The following is a 20,462-nucleotide window of genomic DNA, read 5'->3' as shown; positions in this document are numbered from 1 at the left end:
GTTTCAAACATTTTCTTAGAATTCATTGTTGGTTTTCAGTTTTAATTCATTAAAGAAATCGTTTTATTTTCAATTCAAATTTATTTGTACAGTGCTTTTAACAATGGACATTGTCTCAAAGCAGCTTTAAAGAACATAAGAAACATAATACAATAAATGTAATATTATATGAAGATTAGATGGAAGAGGAAGAAGCCTTCAGAGGAACCAGACTCAAAAGTGAACAGCAGGGTACAGTCCAACATTTGAGTATTGATGAAATAAGTCACCACATCACAGATATTTATTATGTATACCTTTAAACCAGAGGGTACATGGCATCTGTAGCGATGCCACACTGGTTAAACTTGTTCCTTGACATCCTGATATAACCTTTTTCACCCCAGCCAAGACCCCAGCTGTAAAAAAAAATGATCAGTAAGGAATTAATGTGGGTAATTACTTTTATCTTATAACCTTATATAATATTTTCATCACTTAAAGCTAATAAAGTTACCTGTTCTTGACCAGCCAGTAGTCATGTTTTTGCCACATCGAATCATCTGTACCATAACCAACCACCAAGACAGCATGATTCAGCTTAATGCTGCTGCACATTGGCTCATCATAGATGCCTTTAATCAACCAAGTAATGATCAATTACCAACATTATGCAATAAATTATTACCTTTTTAGTAAGTAGTAAAGTATGGACTAGTAATGTGGGATTGATTTGTGATCTTCATGCAAGACTCACCAGAATCATAAAACTAGAAGGTATTCGAACTTGCATCTATGGCAGCAGAAACGGGTCCAACAAAGGCCACAGCATCCTGTAAAGCAAACTCATCTCCACTCTTCACATATACATAGCCAGTGCAAGTAGCTCCCACAGTGGCTGGATTAAGCCTGCAGTATCCCTTCTACAAAAAAAAGGTAACCTTCATACTTTCTGTTACTTTACATTGGAAATGCTAATCATAGTTTTTCTACAAAAATGTATTATGTCTGTCAAAACTAGTTTTGCCTATCTATCTAAATAATGTGTATTTTACTTTACTCACTATGTCCTCATAAGGGTAGGACTCCTCTGTGTCAATTCCATTATTGGAAATAATGTAGTCAAATGCTTTATTTATCCAGCCACCATTGTAACTCTAAATGAGCAGTCCACCAATTGTTCATAAATGAGCAGTCCACCAATTGTTGCTCACTCAGAGAAATTAGCTTCCCTGTCTTCCTAAATGGCTGGCCTTCCAGTGACCCTGTCTAAGAAAGGACGGAAAACCTATATTAGTGATAGTCTTGCCAGAAAGGCACCATCCATGCAGCCACCCAGTTCCACAGGGTCTGACACCTACAGCACCTTTGTCTGTGAGAGGACTGATGGAAGGAGAACAGAGAACAAATTACAGTCTTGTAAAAGCAGATTAACTTTTAAAATCAAAAAGAGATGAAAGTAGGATTGAATAGCATTATGGGATCATTTACTCTTAATAGTAATGGAAGGGCAAGTGTTTTAGAGCCTGAAAAATTCAAAAAATTCTCAGTACAATCATGTTTTCCTGTTGCTCCTTACTGCACTGAAGGCCCAGCAAGAGCCACACTGCATCTGGTCTTTAACCTCAGTCACATAGCCCTTTTTCCTCCAGTCCACAATATCTTGCTGAACAGCTCCTCCTGCCGGTTGGTGATATGTAGCTGCACTGTGTTTCTTGGTCCTGTTGAAGGATCTCAGGCAGCCCTTAAACACAGTCTCCCTGTACTCCTGGTTACTCTGTTTGAGATGTATTATTAAAGAAGTTTAATACTAGTTTTCTGATCTGTTTCCGAAGAGCAGAAGTGAAAAGGTTGTCTTTCTGGTGCATTTCTTTTATAAATGTAAGAATAAAAATAAACCTTTTTATATACTGTATAGCCAAGAATATTAAATTGAAATGGAATCAGATTAAAATAATGTATAAATAGTTTGCATATGAAAGTTGTAAAAGTTTGGATTGTATATTTTGTCACACCCAATCTTGTAAAAACCTACTGCTTCATTATTTTGGAAAACTAAATGGAGTCAATGTATTTTCTTGCTGTAAAATATTTAAATATTATTAAATGCTCATTATTAGCTTAGTTTATTGAGCTATTTTACCCATAGTGGAGCACCAAAGACTAGCTCATTGCCTTCAAAATCTTTTGAGTCAGTTGTAGCCACAAGATAAATATAATTTCAAGTTTCCCACATATATTTGGTGTGTCACATAAAAACCTACTTTACGTTGTTTATGAACACATATATATACTGTAGGCCACCATGTGTTGGTGCCTTTTCACCATGTCTGCAAAGTAGTTCATGCCAAGTCTGTAGCTCTTAATGCCTTGGTCGGCCAGCATGTTGTGTACCAAAACCATCTTGCGAGTCATCTTACGCTGAGACTCCTCCTGTACAGTATTATAGATTTGACCTAATTTAAGAAAAAGAAAAAAAAAACATATTTAAAACCAAAATAGTACGTAACTGGATCGTACTTGGTTATCTCGCGAAGTTAGGAGACCGTAGTGGCGACGTAGTGATTTGGTATTGTAATGGTAATGAAATTAGGACGTAACAGTTTACGTTGCCATCCGGTAAGTCATAAAATTACCAAAAATGACCAATAAATTACGTAACTAGTACGTCGTGTGTTAGCTGGGTAGGCATCGTAAATCAATTAATATACTAATCATTCCAGATAATTTACCCCACGCGGTCCGCTTTGAAGTTCTCAGAGGAACAAAGACGCGCACCGAAGGAGAGAAGCATTTCCATTGGCTCCAGTCTGCCGGTATTGGCCAATCACAAAAGTCGATATTGCACAGCCAATATCACTGAATATCCCACTATGTTTTATTATTATAATTACGCTACGTTTATATGGATATTATATTGTAGACTATTGAGTGGATAAAATAAAGAAATCCTTTTAATTATGTATATTATATTTATAATTATAAGATAAAATTTTATTTATATATATATATATAAAACCCCTCCTCATCATTCAGAGCTTCACCGTCGCTTTGAAAAGTGTATTGCGAGAACTCTCTCTGAACTGCACACACACACACACACACACACGTCCAGCTACAATAATGTATCATATTAATTTGAAACAGCAACCCAGAATATTTGTCACAAGCATTGATTAAAACAATGATGACAATAATCACATGAAAAAAAACGACGGGCTTGATAACTACCTTGATAACCAGTTAGAAAATTACCCTCAATCTTATTTTTAAAATCAAATTTTAGATTTTTAGAATCCTTTGGTTTCATTTTCTCACACAGTAATTCTCTATTACCGGAGCAAAAGGCAAACTTTCTTTCGTTGAGACACATTTTCAGCTGTTTAGTTACCCAAGGTTTGTTATTTGGGAAAATGTTCACAGTCTTAATTTCGGACACAGTATCTTTACAAAACTTAATGTACCGCCGGATCAGTAGTCCGGTTTGCGCGAGTGGGACAATCCACATATTGTTGAAGAGTGGGAAAATACTTAGTCAAGTCACATGAATTGAAACCGGGTTGAATTAAAACGGGTTGATCTGCTGAGCGAGAGAGCGCGTCGTTAAAACTTTCCCCTGCAGCATCAACGCTCGGACCAGGCACATAAGTGAAAATGACAGTGATCTGTCCAAACTCCCGCGGGAGAAAGAATGGTATAAAAGAGATCTTAAAATCTTACAGTCCGGTGTGCACACTTTTTCCCGAACACAATACTGTGTGGCCCAGCTGTTGTCGCCAAACACACACAGTCCTTCGCATATGGATTTAAATGAGCCGCACTGGAAAATGGCGCACATGCAGAGATCATATAGTTCATTAATACGGAAAAACTATTGATATAATCGATTATAATAGTTTGTGCAATCCTTTTCATACTGTGTCTAAAACTGGCCATGAGGCCATCCTTAAAAATATTCTTGTTTGCCGTAACCCGACCGACCCTGTCAATTTAGGACCGACTCAATTTTTTTTTTTTTTGCTACAAGTCCGACTTGCCGGTTGTAAATTTGCGTTAAGACAGACCTTTTTTTTTTACTCTTCAAACAACTAATACAAAAGCAATAAAATAATATTAACGGGTTCGGGCACATTAATACATCTAAAAAATTCATTAAAACAGCTCAACACTGCTTTAACTGGGCACGAAGTTCTGGAAAAACTGTGCCCAGCATCAAAATAAGGTTTGCAATGATGCGCCCGAAGGCACGGGTTGAAGACCCAGTCAGTGACGTCACGATCTGCTAATTTGTTTAAAGTCATACTACGTAATCACCATCACCAAAATTGTACTTTTTTTTTTTACATTGAAACTTGAAAAAAATATATAGACCTACCTACCGACCCTTTTTTTTTACTGTTATTTTGCAAACCAAAATATTTTTAAGGATGGCCTGAGCTTAATATATTTGACCTTTTATTGTGGAGCTACAACATATGTTCTCACACACAGCAGGTCTCCTTTGCTCTACTGCAGATTATTTAACTCAGCACGTCGTAACGTCACCAATAGCGCAGCCAATAGGAAGCGCGCTCACATTAATGCAGGATTTAACTTAAACAACCCTCGAACTTTAATACTTAAAAGTTTAAATTGACAGATTGAGCTTAACTTTAATTTGGGGATCGATTTACTTTAATTGACCTGCTGTTGTGGTCCCTTAATGTTTTAATTGCATTTTTGGTCGCTTGTTTTACTCTGATTGGACAGATCCAAACACGCGCTTATTAAATATTCACGAATTTGACACAAACGTTCTAGAATTACGGCGCCTCCACTTGTTTATGTTTGTACTGTATTTAAACGCTCGAGGTCCGCGCGTGCTTAAGTGTTTCCAAATAGTTTAAACGCTTCTGATTACAGATTGAAACGAGGAATCTGCAGAAGGAGCCGAGATAATATCAGGTATTTGTGTAGGATATAATCATATATCAGAAATAATCTGATCGTGTAAGTTATATAGGCTATTCGTATAGACCTTTTAAATTATTTTACATTCAGGAGGCGAGATAATTCTGGATAGCTGTTGTTAATGGGAATTTTTTGACTTCTTTCTTTCTTTCTTTCTTTCTTTCTTTCTTTCTTTCTTTCTTTCTTTCTATTTATTCATTTATTCATTTAGCAATTGTTTAGATGGATAAACATGTATAGTTCAATGACACTGAACTCTTATCTGTTGATTACAAATCATTTAGCTAGGATGGACGTCAACCGCAGAAACTTTCCCAGCAAGTTGTGGCATTTGGTGAATGATCCTCAGATTTGCTCAATCTGCTGGGATGACAGTGGGGAAGGAATACTGATCTGTCAGGAGGCCTTCAAAGCTGAAGTCCTATCTACAGCCAAGCGGATGAACAAGTACTTCGAAACGAAAGACTTCATCAGTTTTATTCGCCAGCTAAACCTGTATGGCTTTAGAAAAGTGCACCCAGACTCTGAGATCTCAGAGTGGCCAGTCAGCACCATGCATCACTTTTCCAACCCCAACTTCAAACGGGCTAACCCAGAGCTTCTGGTCAATTTAAAGCGACTGACGCCTTCCAACAAGGCCAAGCTTGTCGCTGGGCCAGAAGAGTCCGACCAGTCAAGACATTCCCATTCTCCGATGCGGAATTCCCCTGAGAACTCTGCTGTGGTCGGTCAGTATATGGGTTTATCAGAACAAACTATATATGGATATATATCAGAACAAACTATATATGGATATATATCAGAACAAACTATAAGTCAATATACTTTAATTGACTTGCTGTTGTGTTCCCTTAATGTTTTATTGAAATTTTTTTATTGATGGGGTGTTTGAAATCTCAAAACAAAATATTCTCAAATAGCATCTTTTCTACGTTCACCTACAATTTATTAAACAGCAGGATTTCATTTTGCGATTGAATGAAGTCGTAGTCACTCGTTTTACTCTGATTGGATAGATCCAAGCCCGCGCTTATTGTATATTCATGTATTTTAACAGAACATTCTAGAATTACCACACGTCTACCTTAGTTTTGAATTTAAAGGCACAAGGTCCAAGCGTGCTTAAGTGTTTGTAAGTAGTTTAAAAGCTTCTGATCATGGATGAAAACGAGGATTCTCCAGAAGGAGCTGAGATTCCAGGTATTTGTATATGATCTAGTCATATATCAGTAATAATCTGATCGTGTAAGTCATGTAGGCTATTCGTATAGACCTTTTTTTTTATTAATTTTTTATTTATTTTACACTCATGAGGCCAGCCAACTCTGCACAGCTGTTGCTAGCTTGTTGTTGATTTAAATTTTTTTGACGACTTAATCATTATTTATTTATTGATCAAATCATTTGTTAATGAAAATGGATGAATGTGTTAAATAGCTGCCTTGCTAACTAGTTAGCACTTCAGATCAACTGTCACAATCTAGTTAGCAATTGTCTAGATGGATAAACATCTATAGTTTAATAACACTGAGCTCTTATATTTTGGTTACAAATCATTTAGCTGGCATGGAAGTCAATGAAATACTTCACTCCGTCCGGATCAACCGCAGAAACTTTCCCAGCAAGTTGTGGCATTTGGTAAATGATCCTCGGATTTGCTCAATCTGCTGGGATGACAGTGGGGAAGGAATACTGATCTGCCAGGAGGCCTTCGAAGCTGAAGTGCTATCTACATCCAACAAGCGGATGAACAAGTACTTTGAAACAAAAGATTTCATCAGTTTTGTTCGTCAGCTAAACCTGTACGGCTTCAGAAAAGTGCGCCCAGACTCTGAGATCTCAGAGAGGCGAGACAGCAACATGCATCACTTTTCCAACCCCAACTTCAAACGGGCTAACCCAGAGCTTCTGGTCAATTTAAAGCGACTGACGCCTTCCAACAAAGCCAAGCTTGCTGCTGGGCCAGAAGTGTCCGACCAGTCAAGACGTTCCTATTATCCGATGTGGAATTCACCTGATAACTCTGCTGTGGTTGGTCAGTATATGGGCATAACAAACTATAATTTATTCTTTTATTTATACATACATTTATCTTTAGTAAATACTTTACCCTGGTCAGTTTCAAGGTGGCTCCAGAGCCTGTCAAAATAAAACTGGGTGCTCTGAATGGGACGCCAGCCCATCACATACATTCATAACTATGTGCTATTTATTAGCATAACCCATCTATTTTGTGGCATGTAAGGGGGAGGATGTAGGAGTTATGAAATCTAAGTACATTAAGCAGCAGAAAGTACATACAGACAGTAATGGGAGCTCAGGATTGAAGCAGGGTTCTTTGGATCTATACTGTGAAAACATGACCCACTACCCCATAACTGTAGTAGCTGAGCTTGCTCTAGTACTCGAAAAAAACGTTTTTTGGAAAGGTCAGTTTTGCATCAAGTAAGTAATATATGAAGGATTGGAATGTATAGAAAACTGCATGTAAGAATGATTTCTGGGCCCCGTGTGCACATTCAGACATCTTGGTCCTTTCCACCTTCCTTCTCATTCTCCTAACCGTTTAAGACCAGGCCCTTTGTAAGAATTTGAAGGAAATATGTAATATGTAATATTTGAAGGAAGTATTCCCAAAAAGAACTTGTAAGAATATGAAGGAATTTGTAAAGAAAACAGACAAAGAAAAAGTGCTAGCTATCTAACATTGTTACCTTGGCATTCATCTGTACTTTTATTACTTTTTTTTTCATTAATGTATGATTTGTCTCTATCTGTTCAGGCACAGATTTAGTTGAGCATCAAGGAACTCCTTATCACCTGTACTCTCAGCAGGGGAAGGGGTCCAACACAACACCCCAAACCCCCCAGGCATTTGTAACAGCTCATGGTGATTCACGCCCTGAGTTCTGTCACTTCCAGATGGATTTTTCGTGGGCACATCCATCCAGTCGAATGCTACAGATCTCACATGGTGATTCAAGGTCTGAGTTCTGTCACTTCCAGACGGATTTTCCGTGGGCACATCCATCCAGTCGAATGCAACAGGGCTTACGTTGTGCAGTGCCTGATGGGAATTTAGGTGCCTTCATACCTTGTTACTCACAATGCAGACCTGATGCACCAGGTAATTAATAGTTAATAGTTAATAGTTTAATTACCCCAAGACTAATAACCAGCCCAGTTGCATGCTGCTGTAGCAAACACAATAGTATTGGGCATTAGTATGACGTATGCTTGCATGCAATATTGGATGTAGCCAGATGCAATTTTTCACAATTTCAGTGTTGTGTCTTAAGAAGGAACAGATATTTGTTTAACCTCCACGAGTATCACTTTATCTATCCATCTTTTTTCCCAAATATAGATTCCTAGGAAATATAAATTAATATGACATATATTATATTATCAGTCAATATAATTCTATTATATATTGTACACAAATTGTGCTTGCCTGATCTGTCTAGCCTCTAATAATGAGTGTAGTATAAAGCACAAAGAATTTAAAAATATTACAGTAATAAATTTATACATTTATTTATAACATTTAACATGTTATTTAAAATAAAATTTTCAGAACATGGCTTTCCTTTATGTCTTTAGTTCCACAAGCAGGCACTATAACCAGCAAGTCCCACAATGCCTTGCATATACTGCTTGTTATCAAAATGCAAGTGATTACAGCACTTGGCATTGTATTTGGTTTTGTTTGAAAGCCTTCATATATGGTTTTTAACCTTATGTTTAATAACATATTTAAAGTGTTATTTGTGGTGCTTTATGCACATGATTTCTGTTGATTTAATGGACCCTTAATTTGGCCAACCAGTATATTAGTCAGGCTTTACATTGCACATGATCTATTTCTGTGTACATTGAGTGTTTATAATCAGAATCAGAATACTTTATTAATCCCCAGGGGGAAATTGGGTAATACAGTTATTTTAAAACCTGATATTTCACCTTGCCGTTTAGTCCAGTAGATAGACACTAGGAGCTGCATTGTATTGTAATGTTGTTCCAGAATAACGGATTAGTGAGATGTTTGTAACATGTTACACAACAACGAGCCGTTTGTCAGATTTCATTGTTTTGTTTGTTTTATTGCAGAGTATCAGTGCTATATGCCAGGCTCCTTGGATTCAAACATGCGCTGCTCCCAACAAGAAGTTGCCTCCTACACTCATTGCGGCTTTGATCCTGTGAGAGCTGAGAAACTTTTTTTTTAGTTTACGTACTGATCAAAAGGAATTGTCAGTGCAATAATTTTAGAATGTGTAGCTACAATAAGGTTTGATAGGAATGTAAACGAAAACCTTAATGTGTGCTGTAACACAGAATTTTACCACTTATTGTCCAGGACTACTCATTTAGCCACCGCCAGTACACTGTCCAGAATCCAAACTGGCAATCAGCTGATGCTCCAGATCCCAGGAAAAGTTACATGAACCTGGATACTGATGAAGTGGAAGTTGAAGTGCAGGTAAGTTTAGGCAGAGCATTGCAGGTCAGATGAGATGTAAAAATAAGACCTTAATGTGTGATGTAACACAGAATTTTACCACTCATTTTCCAGGACCTCTCAGTCAGCCATGTCCGTTGCACTGCTCAAGATCCCAACTGGCAAACAGCTGATGATCCGGATCCCAGGAAAAGTTACATGAACACAGATTTTCAAAGTGGAAAATAAAATGCAGGTCAGATTATACAGAAAGTATTATTATGCAGTTAAGTCACATTAGATGATCCCCATCAAGAACACCCCCTGTGCTAATAATAGACTTTGTGTAATATATATATATATTGTATGTACTATAAGGACCAAAACTCTGTATCGATTACCAGGTTTATCACTTAAATCTGATAGTTCAAGGCAATATACTGTGCTTCATTTTTAAATGAACAATTCAAGGCCATATTTCATGTAAACACTCACATGTCTGCTCCTAAAATGCACTGATAATTGTAGTCGTTTTACCAAACAGCAGTGATGCACCTTGATACAATTTTATTTTGACTTTGTGAGATTGATTTTTTTTAATTAATGTATTTTTTTTAATAAAAGTGCAAGGTAATAAAAAAACACTAAAACCATAACCTAACCATAAATTGTTTACAATGTAAATCAGCATGTGCAACTATTCAGCTGGTAAAATGCTGTTAATCTATACTACTGTATTTACTAAGCAACCTGATTAATTCTGTTCTTTGCACCTGCTTTAACATGAACACACAGTTACAAATTTGTTAATGTTTTTAGTCAATGCATGTCTCTTTCAATAAGTACATATGGGATGTACTGAGTCGGAATATCTCAGACAAGATTTTACAAAAGATCATATATCAGAACAACATTTCTAAGTAGTGCAAGTAGAGATTTCTTGCATTGGAAGTGATCAAGAAGAGAACATCTCTGCGAGTGGTATCCAAATGTCATAGTGTGACCATCATGACTCCAAAACACTGTTTATAAGGTGATAGGTTTGAGATTATGCTATATGATGCAAAGCATTAGTGTGTGAATGTGTGTTTGTTTTCTCCTCATTCAGGCTGCTGCTTTCATCTCTATTTAGACCACCATTGAGATGTCACCTGGGAAGACAGTTGATTATCAAAGCCATCTTTATTATTTCCTGAATAATTTCTTTAATAAAAAGATAAATCCAAGATGTATCGAAAACATTAATATACCAATAGCGCTTATATTGTATAGCTTTACTGCTGGTTGACTGAGGAGGCATTTTGTTTTATATCACTGAAATTAAACAAATGTATTATTGCAAGTATTCATACTGTAATTATTTGGGAACAAAAGGACAATTTTAAACACAACTGCATAACTAATAATACAATATAATAAAACATAGAACGTGTACAAAATAACAGTTATTGCATGTTCAGTGCAAAAATGAGATACTAAACTAGATACTGCCTAAAGTTTAAAGCCGTCAGATGTTTGTCTAAAGGATAGAGACACATGATGGCTAGAAGCAAAATACTGTTCCACCAATAACATGCTGTTGTGCTATCAGCATGTTTAGACCTTTAGAAATAAATGTTTTGTGAACTTTGGTAAATTTAGACTTGACCTGGCCTGAGGAGGTGTGCAGTTCTAAACTGCATGGGCACTGTTGTGTAATTCCCTGTGATACCTGGAAAGGCAGGAACAAAATCTGCTTATAAACCATGGAGGCATCAGCAGAGAAGACATATGGAAAAATCAGCAAGAAAAGAAGGTGGTTGCAGTGTGTTGCAGACTTTTCTGCAGTCAAAAAAATTCAGGAAGAATTATGACCAGCATTCCACTTTCACATACACACAAAACAAATATAGTAGCTGCTCAGGTTGTGAATGCATCCGTGTATATTAGCTGTTTTGTGTGTGTGCATAGTTAGAAGGACACATGGCCTGGTAGTAGGAATATAAACAATGGCTCCATTCGCAAGATTAGATTCAAATTTCAAATGTGCTCCATCTCCACTCAGAACTTAGCAAGTAGCATTGCACATAATACATGAGACAGTAAACATTACTGGATGGCTTCCTTTAGCTTGGTTTATTCATATATAACATGGATAGACAGATCCATGTAACAAGGATAGATTCCTTGTTCTTAAATCTAATTAGCTTTTAGAAACAGAACTTGATACTGAAAATCTGAGTTTTTTGATGCCAGATAATCAGAAAAGTTTTTTAAAATATTTTATATACACAAATATTTTTGAATCATTTTATATTCATTATTTGTTTAATTTTCCCTTCACCTCCCCTCCCAGGCCATGAAGCCTGCCCCAGGAATAATGTGAGCAGGTCTTGAAATTCATGGTGTATCAGTCATCAGTCCACTTCAGGGCATCACACACAAACACTCCATACAAAGAACTTCTATACAGTTGTGTTCTTCCACCTTGTAGGAACAAATGGGGAAGGCTCACATGAGTTTGCTGGTCAGGTGTCTAGTCATCTATTTTACTATATTTGTATACATATATAGTAGATTTATATATAGTATATAGAATAAAGTACAGAAATCCAAATAGAGGCAATGTGTTGTCAATTCAAGACATTGAATGAATATTTATTGAAATATGACTTCATGGAGAATTAAAAAAGCCCAGATTTTGCCCAAAACTGACAGATCTTTTAACAATCTCATTAATAAAAGAATAAGAAATAATGAGGAAATGTCTGAATTATGTCCATGTCCAGACAGTGTAATGAGAAAAACATTGTATATAATACTACTACTACTACTACTACTACTACTACTACTACTATTAATAATAATAATAATAATAATAATAATAATAATAATAATAATAATAATAAATACATTAGAACAATGCATTCAGTGAGGTCCTTTAGATATATATATAGATATAAATATATAGATATATATAAATATATATAGTTGCATGTAGCAAACAAGATAAAATATTCCATTATTGATACACAAAGACATCAGACTGTTTTCTGGTCTGTTGATAATCATCTACTGTTCTGACAATTAATCTACCTTCTATTCAACTTTCTAATATAACATATAATATAGCTGCTTTCTCCTCCCTCTGGCCCACACTTGTCACCCTCTTCATCTGATACACCACTTCTTCTGCCTCATCTGACAAACCCTGCAAGAAAGAAAATCTAAAGAAAGGGATATTTCACTATCACCACCACAATGACCTGATAGCAATGCACCAACAGATTTTCATCTCATGTGAATGAGCAGACTGTCACAGGCATACATCTGGTGTTACAGTGGAAATCTGTACAACGACACTAAACAAGTGATTTTTTTTTTCTTTGAATTTGAGTTCAGTAGTAAAATGAAATTTGAAAAAGGTTGTTGGATGATTTGCTAAAATAATTATTGATCAAGCTGCTTGTACACTTACACATGCACACTTATTTCTGCTACACTACTGAATAGTTTGCACTTTATGTAGTCTTGTGTACTGTTATATATTACACTATAGTCATGGAGAAACAACATTTCATTCCAGTGTATACAAGCTATAGAGAGGAACAACAATAAAAATCTTTCTACTCATAAAATATAAATATGTGAAACTGTACTGATCCAGGTTCTATAGATACTATCTTCTTTAGGACTTGGCTTCTGTTCACTGTTTGACAAATTAAATAAGAGTTAAAAGTGTACAATCAAGTTAAACACACTAACTTAGCAATTTTTGAAGGGGGACACAAATGATACAGTCTAATTGTACTTATAAAGATATGTCCCCACAGTGAAAAACGTACTCGGTTACGAACGTAACCTCGGTTCCCTGAGATACGGAACGAGTACTGCGTATGGGGAAAAAGCTCCTTTTTTCCTCAATACTGAAGCCTTTTTCAATAACGCAGTGCAACTGCACTGCCATTGGTTTAATCTGTAAACCATTTTAAACCAATGACGGCGCTGCGTAGCTGCGCGAGCCTGTGGCGATGCAGCGCGCCAAAGCCCGCTAAAAAGGGGCGTGGCGTATAGCTATATAAGCAGTCAAATCGCCAGAGGAAATCAGGTCATACGACTGAAGCGACGACACTGAATCCGCAGCCTCGTGGCATATAACGCAGTACTCGTTCCGTATCTCAGGGAACCGAGGTTACGTTCGTAACCGAGTACGTTCAGTTTCGATACTCCACTCATACTGCGTATGGGGAACGAATTCAACCGCGCCGTGCCACGGTAGGGAACGATAAGACTTATCTTGAACACCCTGGGGCCCAGAGGATAAGTGAGAGGGCCGGAGCCGTCGAACCCTTGACGCAACACTGCTAAGAGGGAGCAAGCTCCCCGGAGGTGGTATGATGACGGAGTCTGAAGAGGCCGTCGTATCAAACCGAAAGAACCCGAGCGTGCAAGGTTGGGATGTCCAGGTTATAGAATCTGACAAAAGTGGACGGCGAGGACCAACTGGCCGCCTCACAGATGTCCTTGATAGAGACACCACCAGACCAGGCCCATGAAGAGGCCATCCCTCTAGTGGAGTGGGCTCTTACTCCTATGGGGCACTCAAGACCCATAGAAGAGTAACATAGAGCGATAGCGTCGACTATCCAACGCGAGAGGCGTTGCTTTGAGACCGAAGACCCCTTGGTGCGGCCACCAAAGCAGACAAAACGCTGGTCAGATTGCCTGAACGGCTGTGACCGCTCAGTGTATACCCTCAAAGCCCTCACTGGGCAGAGTAAATTCAGCTCTTGCTCACCTGACAACAGAGGCAGAGCCGAGAGAGAAACTACCTGCGCTCTAAATGGCGTTGAGAGCACTTTAGGTACGTAGCCGTGCCTGGGTTTTAAAATGACCTTTGAGTCATTGGGCCCAAACTCAAGGCATGCAGGGCTCACCGAGAGGGCCTGCAAATCGCCAACACGGTTGACCGATGCTAGAGCAAGTAGCAGAGCGGTTTTTAGCGTTAGGGGCCGAAGGCCAGCTGACCGCAGCGGTTCAAAGGGAGGTCCTTTGAGCGCTTCAAGGACCGTGTGAAGGTCCCAAGTGGGAGCGGTGAGAGGACATGGGGGCTTCAACCGCCTAGCACCTCTCAGGAAACGCACAATGAGGCCGTTTCGACCCACTGATTGGCCAGCAATAGGAGCATGAAATGCTGCGATGGCTGCTACGTACACCTTGAACGTGGAAGGGGTGAGACCTTTGTCCAGACGCTCTTGGAGAAATGACAGTATCGGAGATACGTCACACTCAACAGGGTCTTCGTTCCGTGCGGAGCACCAGTCAACGAAGACTGACCATTTCTGGGCGTAGAGGCGCCTCGTAGACGGGGCCCTCGCCTGAGCAATGGTATGCAGCACGTCCTTGGGGAGGCTCAGAGGCTCCCATCGAGGGACCATACGTGCAGAGCCCAGAGTTCTGGCTGCGGGTGCCAGATTGTCCTGTTCGCCTGAGAGGAGGTCCCGCCTCAGGGGGATCGGCCATGGGGCTTTCATGGAAAGCCTGAATAGCTCCGAGGACCAAACTTGGCTCCTCCAGAGTGGGGCCACCAGGAGGACTCTGTGCCTGTCTTCCCTGACTCGTCTGATGACCTGAGGGACCAGAGCGATCGGGGGAAAAGCATAAAGAAGGAGGCTGGGCCAGTCGTGGGCCAGCGCATCTGTGTCCTTTGAAAAATAAGTTGGGCAATGAGAGTTGCTTTCTGAGGCGAAGAGGTCGACCTCTGCCTTCCCGAAAATCTCCCAGATTTTGAGAACCGTCTGGGGATGGAGCATCCACTCGTCCGAGGGGACGTTGCTCCGCGAAAGCATGTCTGCTCCCAGATTCGACTTGCCAGGTATGTGTGTCGCCTTGAGCGATTGCAACCTGGGTAATGCCCATTCCAAGAGGCGCTTTGCCAGCATGTAGAGGCGGCTGGACGAAAGGCCACCTTGGTGATTTATGTAGGACACCACTGTCATGCTGTCCGACTGGACTAGGACATGGCGCCCTTCCAGGATCGCCTGAAAAGATCGAAGGGCTCGTTCTATCGCCAGCATCTCGAGGCAGTTGATATGGAGATGGCTGTCCTCGTGCGACCACGAGCCGAAGGCTGGTCTGCCCTCGCACAGAGCGCCCCAACCCAGGTTGGACGCATCTGTTGAGACCACCGTCCTTCTGGAAACCGCCTGTAGGGGTACTCCACGGCTGAACCAAACAGGGTTCATCCAAGGCTCCAGGGCTGCTAGACAGGCCTGGTTGACTCTGACGTGAAAGCGGCCGTGCTGCCAAGCGTGAGGTGGAACCCGGACTTTCAGCCAGTATTGCAGGGGCCGCATTCGTAGGAGGCCAAGCTGTAAAACTGGGGAGGCGGAAGCCATCAGCCCTAGCATCCTCTGAAAGAACTTCAGAGGGAAACAGGCTTTGTTCCTGACAGAGGCCGCGAGCTGCTGAAGTACCAGAGCGCGCTCTGGTGATATGACCGCCCTCATGCGGACTGAGTCGAAAACCACTCCCAGGAACATAATACGTTGGCTGGGGAGCAGTGAGCTCTTGGCAAAATTGACCCTGAGTCCTAGGCACTCTAAGTGGCTCAGGAGCACGGATCTGTGGTGGTCTAGCTCGGTTCGCGACTGTGCTAGAATGAGCCAGTCGTCGAGATAGTTCAGAATGCGGATTCCCATCTGTCTCAGAGGGGAAAGTGCCTCGTTCATGCACTTCGTGAAAGTGCGTGGAGCTAGAGACAGCCCAAAGGGAAGGACTGCATATTGGTAAGCCACACCCTCGAACGCGAATCTCAAGAATCGTCTGTGATGTGGGGCTATCTGGATGTGAAAGTAAGCGTCTTTCAGATCCAGCGAGAAGAACCAGTCCTCGGGGCAAATCTGCGTGAGGATCTGCTTCAGTGTCAACATCCTGAACTTCCGTTTCATGAGGGAGAGGTTCAGGAGTCTGAGGTCTAAGATGGGTCTGAGACCGGCATCTTTCTTGGGGACAAGGAAATAACGGCTGTAGAACCCCGACCCGCTTTCTGAGGGAGGAATCATTTCTATGGCTCCCTTCCTCAACAGCGTCAGCACTTCGGTGCGGAGGACCTGGGCGTCGTCCGGCTCTACCAAAGTGGGAATCACCCCGCGAAAACGCGGGGGTCTCCGGGCGAACTGCAGTGAGTAGCCGTATTTTATTATCCCCAACACCCACTTGGACACTCCGGGGATGGCCTGCCAGGCCTCGGCCCGCGTGACAAGGGGCTGGATAGTGTCGGATGGCAGGCCACTGATTAGGGGCCTGAACACTGACAAGTGTGGAAGAGGAAAATTGCTCTCTTTTAGAAAATGTGAAATCTTTATTGTGTTTGCCATAACAGTGCTTTGCGTGGACGCAACAACGATGGGCCCAGGTCGCATAGCCAGCAGGCGAGAGAGCTTCTGGGGTGGTCCGGCCGTGGCGGGACTTTGCTCTTTCCTCTTCCTTCCCCAACGATCAGGAGGATTTAGCTGGGAAAGCAGGCAGTGGGTCAAACCACTGTGAGGAAGGGGAGGGGGAACTCAACTGTTTATAAATGCATTTTTTGCGGGGGTTTTTTTCTACTTACACAATTATTTAGGTATACATACATATATTTTTCACAATAGAGAGTGCGATATTTTTTAAATAATATTTCTGGGGGGGACAATCCTCGGAGGCACTGGCGGTTCTGGGGGGGCTGTTGCCCCTGTGACAACAAGCTTGGACCCCCTTGTGGCCCCCTAAATGTGGAGTGTAAAATAATTTTCATAAAACTTTTTTTTTGCGATCGTTGTTTTTTTACATCCGTTATTAGACAGTGGCAATGCGGAACAGAAATGTAACCCACACATTTTCTAGAGGGACTGCTTAAAGCGGAACACAACAGTATCGTAGAACATTCATCTGCAGGGTTTTTTTTCTCAGAAGTTGGTGAATGTTTTGCACGAATATTATAGTTGAAGACTTCAAGCAAAGATGGAAATATAGAGGTGAGTAAAGTTGTTAATATGTTGTATTTGTATTAAATGCATTATAGAAGTAATGCTTATGTAAAAGCATAACGTTAGATCAGCTAATCTCACTTAAGTAAAGTTGGCCGCATATTCACAGATTGGAGTTTCCCGAGTCAATAACTCCTGAGATAAACGCTCTTATTACACAAATAACACCTCTTTTCTATTGTAGTAATGTAGAGAGGCAGCTACAACACAATTTCCTGGATTTCCTGGGGAGGAGACACCAGCAGTAAGAGTTCTGCCAGCATTCATTTTTGCAGACAAACTGTAACTTTTTTTTTTATTGTTAATTAAACTGTGTATAGTTAATAAACTTTTATTATTATTACTGTGACCTTACTGCTTCATTGGATTCTGTGTTCTTTAACTTGTACACTGTTACATGAAATATTTCACACATATTTAATTGGAAGTAAATTTTCCTGACTGCAGTCAGTTTGATGCATGTTCATTATTCTAAATTCTTCTATTTTTCTTTGCAATTTATTGATTCTTACTGATGATTCTTATATCTTCAGATATTGAGGTTAATGTAAATGTTATGAAATGTTTTCATATTTTAAATTTGTATTCTGGGGGGCACGGTGGCTTAGTGGTTAGCATGTTCGCCTCACACCTCCAGGGTCGGGGTTTGATTCCCGCCTCCACCTTGTGTGTGTGGAGTTTGCATGTTCTCCCCGTGCCTCGGGGGTTTCCTCCGGGTACTCCAGTTTCCTCTCCCCGGTCCAAAGACATGCATGGTAGGTTGATTGGCCCTAGTGTGTGATTGCGTGAGTGAATGAGAGTGTGTGTGTGTGTGTGTGTGTGTGCCCTGCGATGGGTTGGCACTCCGTCCAGGGTGTATCCTGCCTTGATGCCCGATGATGCCTGAGATAGGCACAGGCTCCCCGTGACCCGAGGTAATTCAGATAAGCGGTAGAAGATGAATGAATGAATGAAATTTGTATTCTTCAATTTTCTGACTGAAGTCAGTGAAGCATTTACTGTGATATTTGATACATTTACATGCTGTTATGCCGAAATCAGCCGTGTTTCCCGTGTGTGGGGTTTGATTACCGAAGTAAGTATTGCTGTAGATTCATTATTTTAATCAATTAAATTTCTGACCCATTTTGGGTTAAATTCAACCCAGCAGTGTAGTCATTTTTAACTAATAGTTAAAATCACAACCCAGCATGCTGGGTTAAACATGATAACCCAACTAGTTGGGTTAAAATAACCCAGCGTTGGGTACGTCCCTTTTTGACCCAGCGCTGGGTTGCCAAAATAACCCAAATTGGGTTGTTTTTAACCCAGCAGTTTTTAGAGTGTATGCTCCTTGACCCCATTTATATCGCTCCAGCTTTCACCATTCCCTAAATTTATGCTGCTTTTAACAAGACATTCATTTGTTCTCATCTCTATACTGCTTAATATATAATCTTTCAGACTGGAGCACTGGAAGGTCAAACATACAAGAAAACTGGGAAACTGGTGCCACTTAGCAAGCAGCAGCTGGTAGACTGCACTACAAAAAACAGGGCCTGCAACGGTGGCTCGAGGAACTTGGCCTTTGAATATGTGAAAGAAAATAAAGGAATAAACACAGAGGAATCCTACCCCTATGAAGCCAAGGTTACTAGGCTTATTATATTAACACTTGATGGAATCCTACAAACTATAGTTGTCATGTTTGTTAATGTTTATATTGCCAAAAAAATACAATACTGCTGGAATGCTTTTAAAGGAAAACAATCTATGATAGGGTGGCGTGATGTGATGTGGTGGCTGTCACCTCACCACCACCACAGAGAAATCTATGAATTGCAGTCATGGGTCTAAAAACTGGAATAGAAATTGTAGTTATTGAATAAATCTGAGTACATTTTTCTCTCACTTTCTCACTGCAGAAAGTATCTTGCGGAAATAATTCATCCATTGAAAAGAAAAAAAAAAAGAAATGTTGATTTCTGTTACCATTGTTGTATATCTTTAATAAAAGGTGAATTCTCACTTCTCTTTCTAACTGCAGAATGGATCTTGCAGATATAATCCAAACACTGTTGGAGCCACCTGCGATGGCTATAGGGACATAAACAGTGTAGATGAGTATGCTTTGAAGGAAGCTGTGGCCACCATGGGACCCATTTCTGTCGGCATAGATGCAAGCAACAAATCCTTCAAACTCTATGCATCAGGTGAGTCTCACATAATCGCTGATTAACCACATATGAATATAAGTATGAATGCAGAGTTTAGGATTTAATAATTACAGAAAATATTAATGTTATTTTCAATAAAGTGTTGCTTCGATGGATTTAGGCATATATGATGAACCTTATTGTAGCAGCTCTAAACTGAATCATGGTGTCCTGGTTGTTGGTTATGGCACTGATGATGGAAAGGATTACTGGCTGGTTAAGAACAGGTAAAGAAATAAATTAAATATTCATATTCATTTCTAGAGCATTACCTTGCTACTGGGAAGTAGCCATGAACAATTATATTTCTTCAGTAAACCTTGTAAATAAAATTGAATTTAAGATTGACTTTTTATTTTATTTCACAGCTGGGGTCTCAATTGGGGAGATAAAGGCTATATCAAGATGTACAGGAATAAGGACAACCAGTGTGGTATTGCTACACAAGCCAGCTATCCACTGGTTTACAATAAAACTCAGCGTGTTCAATGTGAAGCTTGCTCTGTCATCTTTATGCTGGGACGTTTATTGTTGGGTTTCTTTTACTGAGTGATTGGAAAGCATTGTGGAAATATAATAATTGACACGAATTGTAAAATAGTAAAAATATCAAATTGGCTGTCTCGGTTGTTGTCTTGGCGGTTAATTAATTTTTGATCCCGCTAGGCTAAAATATTGAGCATTACATTTACATTTCTTGCATTTAGCAGAAAAAAAAAACCATTTTAATGGTCTATTTAAAGCTGGTTGTAATGAAACATGAAGTTCCTTGGCATACTACCAAAGAAACATATGTGATAAGTAAATTCAGCTTTTATAAGGATTTTGATCATTATCTATTTTTACAGTTTGCTAGTGTTGTGGGACTTGAGAATACAAAGCAGTAGTCTT

General features: G+C 39.9%; 1 protein-coding gene and 1 pseudogene across 1 annotated transcript; one reads left to right on the top strand and one right to left on the bottom strand.

Annotated features, from left to right (window-relative positions):
* Nucleotides 1–298: 298 nt before the first annotated feature.
* LOC132852490 (procathepsin L-like) overlaps nucleotides 299–20,462 on the bottom strand; it is a 61,078-nt pseudogene continuing 40,914 nt past the window's right edge.
* Nucleotides 16,418–20,352, top strand: LOC132851971 (cathepsin L-like). Its single transcript, XM_060878966.1, has 6 exons — nucleotides 16,418–16,532; nucleotides 16,734–16,810; nucleotides 18,820–19,005; nucleotides 19,403–19,568; nucleotides 19,693–19,798; nucleotides 19,940–20,352. Exons 1-6 carry the CDS (start codon nucleotides 16,418–16,420, stop codon nucleotides 20,118–20,120), a joined length of 831 nt encoding a protein of 276 aa, XP_060734949.1. The 3' UTR covers nucleotides 20,121–20,352.

Source organism: Tachysurus vachellii, chromosome 10, assembly GCF_030014155.1.
Source record: "Tachysurus vachellii isolate PV-2020 chromosome 10, HZAU_Pvac_v1, whole genome shotgun sequence".
Taxonomy (NCBI): Eukaryota; Metazoa; Chordata; class Actinopteri; order Siluriformes; family Bagridae; genus Tachysurus; species Tachysurus vachellii.
Note: the sequence above shows the minus strand (reverse complement) of the source record. Positions and strands in the feature narration are given on the sequence as shown.

Excerpts from the sequence above, each read along its gene's own strand:
- LOC132851971 (XM_060878966.1), top strand. The coding sequence starts at position 16,418 with ATGGCTCCCTTCCTCAACAGCGTCAGCACTTCGGTGCGGAGGACCTGG. Across the intron at positions 19,006-19,402 it reads CCTACCCCTATGAAGCCAAG|AATGGATCTTGCAGATATAA; the intron begins GTTACTAGGCTT and ends TTCTAACTGCAG. Across the intron at positions 19,569-19,692 it reads CTTCAAACTCTATGCATCAG|GCATATATGATGAACCTTAT; the intron begins GTGAGTCTCACA and ends CGATGGATTTAG.